Here is a 13751-nt window from a genome sequence, read left to right as displayed (position 1 = left end):
ACAGTTTCACATAAAGCTTCTTAGTTATGTACACATGCATACAGTATATGGATGGACACATATGTGGAGTACAAATGTAATTAAGTAAAAAGTACTGTATACACCTGTACGTAATTATAAACTACTAACTTTGGGATCATCACCAAAAAGGTCCTTCACTAGTGAAAGAGTTTTATCAGATTTAGCCAACACCTCATAAAGCTAAAATGTATATGCATACGTACATATGAAGATGTAGCCACATAGACAATAAATTCTGTGGATGACTTTTTGTAACAAGTTTAAGTATGTGTTTACTACAGTATATAGTTAGTAAATTTTCAGTGAGATTTCTACCATTATTTTTCTTTTACATTGTTTACTGAATCCTAGAAATATCAACCCACAAAACAATAGAGTTGCATAAAATAGTAAAGTGGGTACAAGTGATTTGATATATGCACAACTGCAGGCCCAAGGAAAAGCGCATATATACCAGGCAAATCACTAGTGTCTATGTTACAACAACTAATACAGAATGTTCCACTTGGGTGACTCACATGATCAAATGCAAGTGAGGAATGCCTCATGAGCATAATTACAGCTGTATATTGGAACACACAAATTTAACTTAACATACTGTATTGGATCACACGAATTTAACCTAACAGCAAGGCAGAACGTACAGTAAGTGTAACAACACAATCTAAGCATGCAGAAAACTTCAAATGTGGGTACACAATTAAGCACAGAAAACCGAAATGCAAGCTTGTGCACCAAAGTTCTTACTTTAATAGCCACTAGTAGGATCAACCTCCCTTGTTTTACTACTTTTATCTAAAGGTGGACCGATACCTATACCAGTATCGGCAACGATGCCGATACCACTTCGGTATCGGTAATACGAAGTACAGATACCACCAGTAGACAGATACCACCAGTAGACACTCACCACTTTTATTAAACCATCTCTAGCTAAGTTTCCAGAACTTAGTTGGGCTAGTAAAGTAGCGAAAAAAAGCTTTTGTTACTCTTTTCCAAGTATTGCTACAATTGTTCCGTGTGTATTCTAATATACTGTATTAGAGCACGTGAATCCTATGTAATTAAATGACAGTGCAGTTGTTTCTCAAAGAATAAGTTTCTGACTACTTGGTTTGCTTTTTCATGAAAAGGTTTGGTTGCAAGGCTGTAACATTGTAGAATTATCGGCCACCCACGCAATTAACTACCTAATCGATAAACTTACAAGAAAACTACCTCAAATCAAGAAATTAGTAATACACAATGATGTTTATCATGCTTAGCCAATGAATATTTTGAAACTTGATTGAACTAAGATCAATCAAACTGAACAATTACTGTAATAGCTAGCTATGTATCACAACAGTAAAATTTGTATAATAAATTTGTCTAGGCTTCAATGCTTAGTATTGGTATCAGAATTGTTATCGGCAGATAATTTCAGTACAAATACTCATATCGGAATTATTGGTAAAAAGAGGTATCGGTCCATCTCTACTTTTATCCCTAATCAAACTTCCAGTTCCTACATGTAATTTTTAAACTACAGTAGGCATGCACCCACAGCTGGCCGCGCACCTAGATCACTAAAATTGTTTTCTGAAAAGTGAGTGTGTGTGTTTGTATGTATGTATGTTTGTATGCATGTTTGTATATTTGTTTGTCTTTCCACACCCACGTGAGCAAAATTTTGTTCGCTAAAAACAGCCTTTATATGAGAAATAAAACCTACATGTATATAGAGCCTGTATTAAACTTATGGGCAGGTAAGCTATAATTTAAGGCGGTTAATACGTGCCAGTTTGAAATACAAGTGAAGCAAGTTTATAAGGATTCGGTGAAGGCCTTTCCCAACAGGCTCTACAGTCTTTAAATAGCCGAAAAGCAACATACATGTAGCTGGCCTCCTAGGCTATCTGGTATAATGAATTCCTTCGAGTTGAAAAGGGGGTGTGCCCGTACATGTATGCGAATGAAAATGAAGAGCAGCTTTGAGGCTTTGCCTGGACAATTTGCGTAAGTAAAAGCTATACACAAACTACAGTATAAAACAGTTAAGAAGATACTTCTGCGCATTATAGGTGGGTTAAAGTGGCTTGTTCAAGGCGCACCTCCTTAGCAGTGCTTAGCAACATAATTACTGAATTACAAAATATCTAATCAATTACGAAATATAAATTACTAAATTACTGACTGTGATGATTGAATTTAGTAACAAAATTTTGGTTTATTTAGTACACTGTTAACAAGTTAGGTTCGCTAGCTGCATGGCACCTGGTTTTTAGAAATACTCTAGCACAACATCAACTTGTTTCTTCCACTTGTTTGTTTACTTTTTTTATTATGACTGGTGAACCCATGCATATCGCATTAGAATCAGATTGTTACCATATATTGACAACTTTGCTAATATTGGAGGATTTGTACTGTATTCGGTGTATTGCCAACATTCATCTTTGTACCTTACATTTAAATCAGCAAGTGGGACCGTATCACTAATAATCAAGACACATGATAGTGTGTCGTACGGCCCAAGAAGTCGGTGCGCCACACCGTGAGTATATTTACAGGAAGAAAGTAAACGCGATTATTACACCTTTGTACCTGTAGCTCCGTGATTCCTTATCCGATTAAAACCAAAGATGCTACAGAAGTGCCGGCTAGGTAGGGGAGTCCACATTCCAAATTTGAAGAAAATCGCTCCAGCCATTTCCGAGATACGAGCGGCTAAAGTTTGGGTTTTTTTCTTCGATTTTTTCTTCTACTTCATTTTGCACACTTTGCAAAATCCACCATAAAATGCAAATGCGTGCTCCAATCGGGCTGAAATTTGGTACACTTAAAGAGCTCATTAAGGCGAATCTCAGTACCAAGTTTGGTTGGAATCCGATGAATATTCACGGAGTTATGACCAATTATTTGTGTAAAATAAGGTCAAAGGTCTGTCACGCCCACAGGGTAAACCGCTTGAAGGAATGTGCTGAAAATTGCTATGTAGATGGAGTAACTATCGTAGGAGTGCCTTTTTGTGGTTTGAAAATCCAGTTAAAGGCCATCGAGATATGGCACAAAACCCAACCTGTGTCACAATTACGCGGTCGATTTTTATGAATAAAAACTATTAGTTTCACGCCTACCAGGCAAACCACTTAGAGCAGTAAGCTGAAAATCGGTGTGTAGATGGAATAATTATCATAGAAATTCCTTGCAGTAGTACAGAAGGATCGGATTACAAACCACTGAGTTATGATTCCAAAGCCAACTACGTGTAGCATATGCGAGATCAAGCTACTCTAATAGAACAGCCACCCTAATAGAGCATACAGCTACGTATATAACTTACTCCATTACAGAATTATATGACATTGCAAGTTATTCTGTAGGGAGTTCAGCTACAAACAGTTAATCTTATAGACAATTCAGCTACAAGCAAGTCACCCTGAAGAGAGTTCAGCTATAAATATGTTGCTGTAGAGATTCAGAACATTATAAGTCACACTGAAGAGAATTTAGCTATAAACAAGTCACCTTGTACAGACAACAAGTCACTCTGTAGAGAATTCAGCTACAAACAAGTCACTGCGCAAAGGGTTCAGCTACAAAATAGCTACCCAGTAGAGAGTTCATCTAGATCAGCTACAAACAAGTTACTTTATGCAATGTTCAGTCAGCTACAAGTAAGTCACGTTGTAGAGACTTCAGCTACAAACAATTCACTGTGTAGTACAAACAAGTCCCTGTGTAGCTGGAGAGCTAAGCAACCAATCAAAAAAACCACTCTGTAAAGAGTTCAGCTATACAAACATGTTATAACTCTATAGAGAGATCAGCTAGAAACAATTAGTCATCCAGTAGAGAGATCAGCTACAAGACATCACCTTAGAGACTTTAGTTACAAAGGAACCAACATGTAGAGAGTTCAGCTGCAAACATATCACCCTGTAGAGAGTGCAGCTATGAACAGATCACCCTGTAGAGAGTTCAGCTAGAAAAAGTCATCCTGTAGAGAGATTAGCTAAAAGGATCACCTTGTAGAGAGTTCAACTACAAACAAATCACCCTGCAGATATTTCAGCTACAAACAAGTCACCCAATAGAGAGATCAGCTAGAAGAAGTTACCTTGTACAGAGCTCAGCTACAAAGAAACCATCATATAAAAAGTTCAGCTGCAAACAAATCACCCCTTAGAAAGTTCAGTTACGAACAGATCACCCTGTAGAGAGATCAGCTAGAAGAAATCACCTTGTAGAGAGTTCAGCTGCAAACAAAGCATATGTAGATAGTTCAGTCAGAAAAAAGTTCACCCTGTAGAGAGATCAGATAGAAACAAGTCACCCCATAGAGAGAGCAGCTACAAAGAAACCATCCTGTAGAGAGTTCAATTACAAACAGATAACCCTATAGAGAGTTCAGCCACAAACAACTCACCCTGTAGAGAAAGCACCTAGAAGATGTTACCTTGTAGATAGTTCAGCTACAAACAAAATACCCTGTAGAAAGATCAGCTAGAAGAAGTCACCTTGTAGAGAGTTCAGCTACAAACAAACCACCATGAAGAGAGTTCAGCTAGAAGAAGTTACCTTGTAGAGAGTTCAGCTACAAAGAAACCATTCTGTAAAGAGCTAAGTTGCAAACAAATCACCTGTACAGAATTCAGCTACAAACAAATCACCCTGTAGAGAGGTCAGCTAGAAGAAATTACCTTGTAGATAGTTAAGCTACAAACAAATCACCCTGTAGAAAGATCAGTTAGAAGAAGTTACCTTGTAGAGAGTTCAGCTACAAAGAAACCATTTTGTAAAGAGCTCAGCTGCAAACAAATCACCTGTACAGAAGTCAGCTACGAACAAATCACCCTGTAGAGAGATCAGCTAGAAGAAATTACCTTGTAGAGAGTTCAGCTACAAAGAAACCATTCTGTAAAGAACTCAGCTGCAAACAAATCACCTGTACAGAATTCAGCTACAATCAAATAACCCTGTAGAGAGATCAGCTAGAAGAAGTTATCTTGTAGATAGTCCAGCTACAAATAAATCACCCTGTAGAGAGATCAGCTAGAAAATGTTACCTTGTAGATAGTTCAGCTACAAACAAATCACCATGTAGAAAAAGAAGTCACCTTGTAGAGAGTTCAGCTACAAACAAACCACCATGTAGAGAGTTCAGCTAGAAGAAGTTACCTTGTAGAGAGTTCAGCTACAAAGAAACTATTCTGTAAAGAGCTCAGCTGCAAACAAATCACCTGTACAGAATTCAGCTACAAACAAATCAACCTGTAGAGAGATCAGCTAGAAGAAGTTATCTTGTAGATAGTTCAGCTACAAACAAATCACCCTGTAGAGAGATCAGCTAGAAGAAGTTACCTTGTAGAGAGTTCAACTACAAAGAAACCATCATGTAGAGAGTTCAGCTGCAAACAAATCTCCTTGTAGAGAGATCAGCTAGAAGAAGTTTCCTTGTAGAGGTTATCTTATAGATAGTTCAGCTACAAACAAATCACCCTGTAGAAAGATCAGCTAGAAGAAGTCACCTTGTAGATTGTTCAGCTACAAAGAAACCATTCTGTAAAGAGCTCAGCTGCAAACAAATCACCTGTACAGAATTCAGCTACAATCAAATAACACCGTAGAGAGATCAGCTAGAAGAAGTTATCTTGTAGATAGTCCAGCTACAAATAAATCACCCTGTAGAGAGATCAGCTAGAAAATGTTACCTTGTAGATAGTTCAGCTACAAACAAATCACCATGTAGAAAGAGAAGTCACCTTGTAGAGAGTTCAGCTACAAACAAACCACCATGTAGAGAGTTCAGCTAGAAGAAGTTACCTTGTAGAGAGTTCAGCTACAAAGAAACCACCATGTAGAGAGTTCAGCTGCAAAGCAATCACCCTGTAGAAAATTCAGCCACAAACAAATTACCCTGGAGAAAGATCATTTAGAAGAAGTTACCTTGTAGAGAGTTCAGCTACAAAGAAACCACCATGTAGAGAGTTCAGCTGCAAAGCAATCACCCTGTAGAAAATTCAGCCACAAACAAATTACCCTGGAGAAAGATCATTTAGAAGAAGTTACCTTGTAGAGAGTTCAGCTACAAAGAAACCATTCTGTAAAGAGCTCAGCTGCAAACAAATCATCTGTACAGAATTCAGCTACAAACAAATCACCCTGTAGAAAGATCAGCTAGAAGAAGTTACCTTGTAGATAGTTCAGCTAGAAACAAATCACCCTGTAGAGAGTTCAGCTAGAAGAAGTTACCTTGTAGATCGTTCAGCTACAAACAATTCACCCTGTAGAGAGAGCAGCTAGAAGATTTCACCTTGTAGAGTGTTCAGTTACAAAGAAACCACCATGGAGAGTTCTGTAATAAATATATGTACTGTATTATATATATAATTTGTACATTTACTGATAAAATCAGAAATATTTAAAGTACATCTGCTTCACCTTTTCTTCTTCCTGTGGTTAAGAAAAAAAGATAGGTTTAAAAAGTCCCAAAGCTGGCCATAGGCCGGCTTTGTAAAAAGAAGTAAAATCTAGTCCAAAACAGTCAAGCTGTAAAAAAAGAGTGTGGCCCTCAAAAAGGCTATGGTGAAAAAAGATGTGAAATCCAAGGTGGCGGCCAAGAAATGGCTGTGATGGTAGGTTAATGGTAAAAATTTTAATAACGACAATTCAGGTGAATTTTGTGCCAACACCAAATTCATCTGAATTGTCATTATTAAAATTTTTACCATTAACCTACCATCACAGCCATTTCTTGGCCGCCACCTTGGATTTCACATCTTTTATCACCATAGCCTTTTTGAGGGCCGCACTCTTTTTTTACAGCTTGGCTGTTTTGGATTAGATATCTATAGCACGACCAACCATTGTGATATTATACCTGCTTGTCTTCTTCAATATACGGTACTGCCCAAGGGCAACGTCGCACTCGCAACTTTGCTCGAGATTTTAAAAATCGCTAATTAAGGGGCGTGGCAACTGTTTTGCTTGCGATTCTTGTGAACAAAAAACTGCCACGTTGTCTCGCGAGCGAAACAGTTGCCACGCCCCTTAATTAGCGATTTTTAAAATCTCGAGCAAAGTTGCGTGTGCGAGCAAGTGAGACTTTTCTCTTGGGCAGTACCGACTAAGATGGTGATTTCTGCTCATAGTGTCATTATCTCAACTGAATATACAATTTCTGTGATGGGTTTGACCTCTCGTCATTTTATCAACAATCTCCCAATTAATCAGTTCATTTGTATGTGTGAATTGATTTTAAATATATATATATATATATTATATATATATATGTATATGTTAAAGCATAGCCGCGAGTGCTATATGAAAAATAAAGTACGAGGCATGCGGCCGAGTACTTTATTTTTCATATAGCACGAGCAAGGCTATGCTTTAAATGATTTACAGTATGGAACTTTATAGTCGTGTAGCTTCACCATACACTAGGACTCGTAATTAACAAACGTTGCATGAACTATTAGCAGCCTGAACACACACAAACTAGTTTAACAAAGTAACTCACGCATATTTCACCATAGTTTGGCATAGTAGATGTTTATTGCGTCTTTTGGCAGGTTTTGCTCGCAACCCACAATCGATTCTATTGTTAGTCACATGGTGAAGTATTTCCGTGATATCTCCAGGACTTGTCCGTTTACACTAACAAACGTAACAGCAACGTTACCTTCTCCCACCAATCATCAAAGCATTTAGGTGTGTCTATAAAAGCAATCCAGTGGTGGGACTCGTATTGGCTGGGGTGATTGATCACTCAGTGCGGCGAGGCTATCAGCCTTCACCGGCTTGGGTGATTAGTCATACTGGCGCGAGCCCCGTAGGCTATTACCCTACACTTAGGCATGTGAGCAACTTTTTTATATGCCCACAAAGAGTGCTTTATTGCACCGCAAAGAGTGCTTTATTGAACGAATAAAGCACTCTTTGCAGTGCAATAAAGCACTCTTTGTGGTCGATGAAGCAGTTGGCCGGCTGAGAGTGTACTTTATGAAATTTAAAGTACACTTTTTCCTTTGATCTCACCCACACAAAGTTCTACAAATATATTTATTGTACTTTGGGTGAAAAGATCAAAGTGAAAAGTGTACTTTTATTTCCATATTGTACACCTGGCTGCACACTTCAAAGCTGGCAGGGTGCTGTATTTATTTCAACTGTGCTGTATTTGCCCAAGTGTGCTGTATTTTCCCTTTGATCCCAATACAGCACTGTTGAAATAGTAAACAAGTTGACCAAAGCGTGACCAATGCCAGACACATTATCGCATTCTTTTCACCAAACCACTGCAATGTTATGAAGCCATTCAACAATTATGACGTATCATAAACACATAGAACAATGCCATGACCTAAACACAAGTGGGCGAATTACCCTGAAAGCCATTCTTAGCGAAAAGGAACAGAGCACATGGCGTTATCAACAGTACAAAATGACTCCTGTCCACGTTGTAAAGCCAGGTGGAACATGATAAGTTAATTCGCTCCAGTTGCCTTCGTGGTATCGTTCCCAGCGCCACACCATGGCTTCTATAAATGCACTCACCCGCCAAACACAATAGCAAGCCTCTCTATAACAAAGTTACAGACTTACTCATGGGCTTTAAGCCAGGCCTCAACTGAGAAAGAAGCAGTTGGCTACTTACCGTCACTCTCGGCAGCTCAAATCAATTAAAGCTACGTAGCTAGCTAACTTCATCACGCTGGTGCTCTGACGCTGGAGGCAGTATGAACGAGTATGAATAATGTTAATCACTGCAGTGAATACACACGGTCTTGAGCTTACGCGAATAGGCACTCACCTCCTGCTACTTGGCGTCACCCCCACTCTTCGCAGCCACTACTTTAGTACAATAAACCAGTTAAAGCACCGCCATTGCTCGTGCAATATGAAAAAATAGCACTCAGGCATGGTCTCGAACCTAATACAGCACTCGGCTTCGCCTCGTGCTGTATTAGTCTCTCGCCCACGCCCTCGTGCTATTTTTTCTATATTGCACTCGCGGCGGTGCTTTAACTAGTATATATAATTATATATATATATATATAATCTTTTTGATGGTTTCAGTTTTAATCCTTCAATTACTGAAACAGTAAAGTGGCCATTACGCTTCATTTTGAGCTGTTCAGCCCATTACAAACGAAAAACACCACAAGAAGGGCCTTAAGCCAATCCAGTCACAACAGAAAACTCTGTCAATTCCCATTGCAAACATAGGGAAGCCATCGCGCATCACTACTACGAACTGACACTTTGGGACACAAAGGAAAGCCAAGATAAATGGGACACAGTAAGTCCAAGAAGCATGCATTGTACACATTGCAGCAGCCAAAAGGCACCTGCTGAATGACAAACAGTGAAAAATCAAGTCTGTAGCCTTACAGTGTAGTTATACTAGTTTGAAGGCATCAGTCAGTCAGTAGAAAATTCCATTAAATAAATATATATTTTGTAGCAATTTATTGGTAGCAATGTGGTGAAATTTTTTGGTATTACCGTACTGTGTGATACTCTCTCAAAGGATATATATATCCACTACCTCCATTTCACATTAATGCATTCCTGAGTACTGATAGCAGCTAAGTGTTACATGTATATGACATATTTATATACCTTTGAAGTGAGGTTTGAAAGCAATACACTGTAATTTTAAACTCTTAAAATGTGCTTAAGTGCATCTCTTGAAAGCTATGCATGGTTCTTAAATGCATATACTAGTGAAGGCAAAAACTTTCATCTTTGTGCGACTGTACAGGGTAAGTACATCATACACTACATTACTGCATACCTTTTCTCCATGCAGTTTCTGTCGCAGAGCAGCTGTCTTTTTATTAGTACTAACAGTCTTGTTTGGTGATTTTAGTTTTGGTGCTTTGGATGACTTTTGACCTACACAATGGATGTGAGGAAACGCATGAGTAGTATAGTACAGTAGGTGCAAGTAATGGTAGAGATCATTACACTAAAATTTGAGAAGAGCTTGCAAAATGGTTCCTTAATAGTGGTGTCAACTACAAATGCTGAGCTACATGTGCAATAGCAAGGACTGTGTGATTAATGATTTACAGTAGATAATCATCTTCTACATGCTGTAACAAAGGGTGCGCATGCTAATGATACTGTAGTACACAATTCACAAGACTGAAAAAGTCTACATTCAAGAAATATTGGTGAATGGAAGCAAGCAAGGAAAAGATTATTGGCAGCATGATTGATAACATGTCTGAGATGACATACATCAGCTTCCGCAGGTGAGACAATTTACAGTAGTAGCAATGTCAATGACAGTAGACTAAATGGTCAACGACAAACTAAGTAGGAAAGTCATGCATGACATACAGGTACTGTATAGTCGGTTCACGTGTACCTGAACCCTCTAATTAAAATCATGAAGCTGTACAAGTTCAAAGGAAGCCAACACATAATTATGTAAGTTACATGTACATAACGGTGTAATAATAGCACACAGTGAGTTATTAGTACAGCTGCTGAATAGGGCATCTAGAGTGACAAGACAAAGAAAGTCTAAACCCACCTAACGCCATCATCCAAAAAATACTCTTTCACAGGAAAGCGTATTACAAGCCAGTCAAAATATCTGCCTATGAACAAAATGGAGTACTTCAAGAACAAAGCAAAGAAAGCTATTGGTAAGTGACATACATTATACAATAGAATTGTAATCATACTTCACTACAGGCATTTCAGTGAGCAGTATTAAATGAATCCATGCCAAGCAAGAATTCTTTACAACTCCAGATGCAAGATATTTGCACAATCATGTTGGTGTTTGATGCAGATAGTTTTGATTAAGAGGCAATAAGAATTATGATTTACAGATTGTATGAGTTAAAAGAAAGTGTCACACTTGCTAAGATTCTGGTATGGCATGCAGCTTTAAATACTCCAAATATTTTGTTGTGTTTATATATACAGGGGGTGTAGAGCGACGCCGGGAGAGATGGCATATTAGTCAGGTTCACTATGTCAAAAAATACACTTTCGTTCAAAGTTTATGGGGATTAGCAAACCTATACATTTTAAAGCTTAGAACATGAGGAATCTGAAAATCAATGTTTACATTTGCACAGATTCCTGCAAGGTCAGCATTTTTTTAATTTCAAACTGACAGCAAATAAAATAAGAAAATTCTAACAAAAAAAGTTTAATTTCAAATGAAATTTAATAAATGAACTCAACAAATTCTCTAGTTCTCTAGTGACATTTTTACACCTCTATTTATAAGAGGTGAGACAATTAATCATGAATAATTACAAAGGGAATAGAAGAACGTCTATTATACTGCAATAATTCAGGAATAATATATAGTGAACAAATATTCTGGATTATGTGCATGTGCAAAGTATAATTAGACTTCTAAAACAGTTCAAACCTAAAAAAAGCTGAAAATTTAGAGAACTCTAATCATAGATACAATATACTTTACAACGGGATTGGAAACGGAAGTAACTCACGTGACGTCTCTGTACAAATTCCCAATGTGACGTAACGAGCTCGATAATCCATCCGTGTTTCGCTTGCACGATTGATAGTCGCTATAGATACAGTACGTGCGTAGTTACAAGCGCGAGCTCATTTTTAATGGCTTTCTTTGACAGCTGTTCGTAATTTGTCAGTTCGTAATGTGACAAATTAGTTAATTAGTGTCATACATGGTGACGTGTGCTACAGGGGCAGCACTGCTGTTATTAATTAACAAGCAGCTAGTATGGCCTGAGGTAAGTAAATTACAATACGGTCACATCTTCTTGTGCTTGTAGACTTTTCGCAAATTTTCTGTGTTAGGAAGTAGCATAACTTATTGTATTTTAACAATTATACCCAGCATACCGTGTAACTAGCTACTTATATTTATCATATCTATTGCCATGCTTTACAAATTCACAAATTTGCAATTTTCACTTGTAGACTTTTCATTGAAATCTAATTAGTGTTGTAGTTGTAAAAAAACATAAAACCAGCTAGTGATGTAACTGTTTGGTGTAATGCGCACATTATAACTGTGCTAAATTAATACCACACAGGATATGAAAAGAATTGGGAGAATTCATAAGAATTAGGAGAGGGCACACCCAAAAAAGGTTATGGGTCGTCCACCAAAACAGAAGAAGCCACCCAACGTACTAGTGATGCCACCAAGTACTCTACCATGCCTGCCCTCCAGTACAAGTGCTACCATACCACCACTGTCCTCCAGTAGTACAAATACTACCATACCACCACTGTCCTCCAGCAGTACAAATGCTACCATACCACCACTGCCCTCCAGTACAAATGCTACCATAGCACCACTGCCCTCCAGTACAAGTGCTACCATACCACCACTGCCCTCCAGTACAAATGCTACTCTACCATCACTGCATTCTTGTATTACTTCACCACTACTACCTCTCAGTACTACCCTACCACCCCTACCATCTAATGTTACCATACCACCACTATCACCATTGTCTAGTACTGCAATGTCACCATTTCCTTGTACACAGCCATGGATGCTGCAGTTCATTTCAACAAGTTTGCCAAATAAATGGAATTATGAACATGGCAACACAAAAGTATATGTTTATAAAATTGCAGATATTGAAGAGTCTATGAATGAACAACCTCTTGTTATTAGCCATGAAATTGCGATATTGGGTGACTGTACTCGGTCATTACGTGTTCATGGACATCAGGTTGATTCATCTGTATTTTCTAATCTTGCCACTGTACCATCAGTTTTAGACTCAGGGAGCTTTTTAGCTTTTCTAAAATTAATAGATGATTTGAATGTGTGCGTAGGTCAGCCAGATTCTCGATTTATAGAATTGTTGCAGCAGAAGAGCAATGAAATTGTGTTACCTGATGGCAGTAGGAGTGCCTATATTGATGATTCTGCCTGTGTTCATTACAATGATCAGTGTTATTCAGCAACTGTGCGGACTTAAACTGTGAAATCCTTACAAGTGCAACAAAATGCAAGCATTGTATGGAATATCGAGCCACCCTTCGCACATTATGCAATCGTTCATCAAGTGCAACTTGTAGTAGCCATACTAATGACAGGTACATGTATGTTAAGTTGTGAGTATATATTCAAGTGTAATTGGTGAACCCAACGTTGATGTTTTTAGCATATAAATGTAGTGTATAGCCTCCATACAAAATATATGTGTAATACACTATAGCTGTATGTACTTTCCAATTCCAATGGCTGTCTGTAACTATATACTGTGTATAGACACATGAGTGGGGCTCAGAAGGAAGAGAAGATAAAGAAGAAAATCAGTCACCTTCAAGATGAACTACATGCTACAAGAAAAGAAGTCGATAGGCTGAAAAAGAGAATAGAGGAGACCACAGCAGTTCAAGGGGTTGTTCTAGATGAGACATCACAAAGAGATCTACTGAATATTATGAGAAACAATCATGCCAATATTCATCAACAGTTTCCTGAGGGAACATTTCAGAGAATTTTTTGGGACCAACAACTGCAGGCTACAAAGGTGGGAGATTTAAAACAAATAAGGTGGCATCCAGCAATGATCACGTGGTGCTTGAATTTAAAACTGATATCATCAGCAGCATACCATGCAATGAGGTCATCTGGTTTTGTCACACTACCATCAGAACGCACCTTACGAGATTACACTAATTACATCAAAGGAAGGCTTGGGTTTCAACCACAAGTGTTGGAAATGCTTCAGAAAGAAGCAGATATTGACAGCCTT

At 38.2% G+C, this 13751-nt stretch overlaps 1 protein-coding gene across 5 annotated transcripts in view; it reads right to left on the bottom strand.

Moving 5' to 3' along the window:
• The window catches only part of LOC136257021 (spindle and centriole-associated protein 1-like), an 88292-nt gene that overhangs the window by 52636 nt on the left and 21905 nt on the right, over positions 1–13751 (bottom strand). For 4 of the 5 annotated variants that reach the window (XM_066050117.1, XM_066050119.1, XM_066050118.1 and 1 more), the window contains exons 4-5: positions 9809–9909; positions 130–201 (exon numbers count right to left, since the gene is read on the bottom strand). In XM_066050117.1, the coding sequence (XP_065906189.1) occupies positions 130–201; positions 9809–9909 (173 nt within the window). The remainder of the gene's footprint in view (positions 1–129; positions 202–9808; positions 9910–13751) is intronic. The other variant, XM_066050120.1, reaches the window with a different exon arrangement.

Source organism: Dysidea avara, chromosome 5 (assembly GCF_963678975.1).
Source record: "Dysidea avara chromosome 5, odDysAvar1.4, whole genome shotgun sequence".
Classification (NCBI taxonomy): Eukaryota; Metazoa; Porifera; class Demospongiae; order Dictyoceratida; family Dysideidae; genus Dysidea; species Dysidea avara.
Note: the sequence above shows the minus strand (reverse complement) of the source record. Positions and strands in the feature narration are given on the sequence as shown.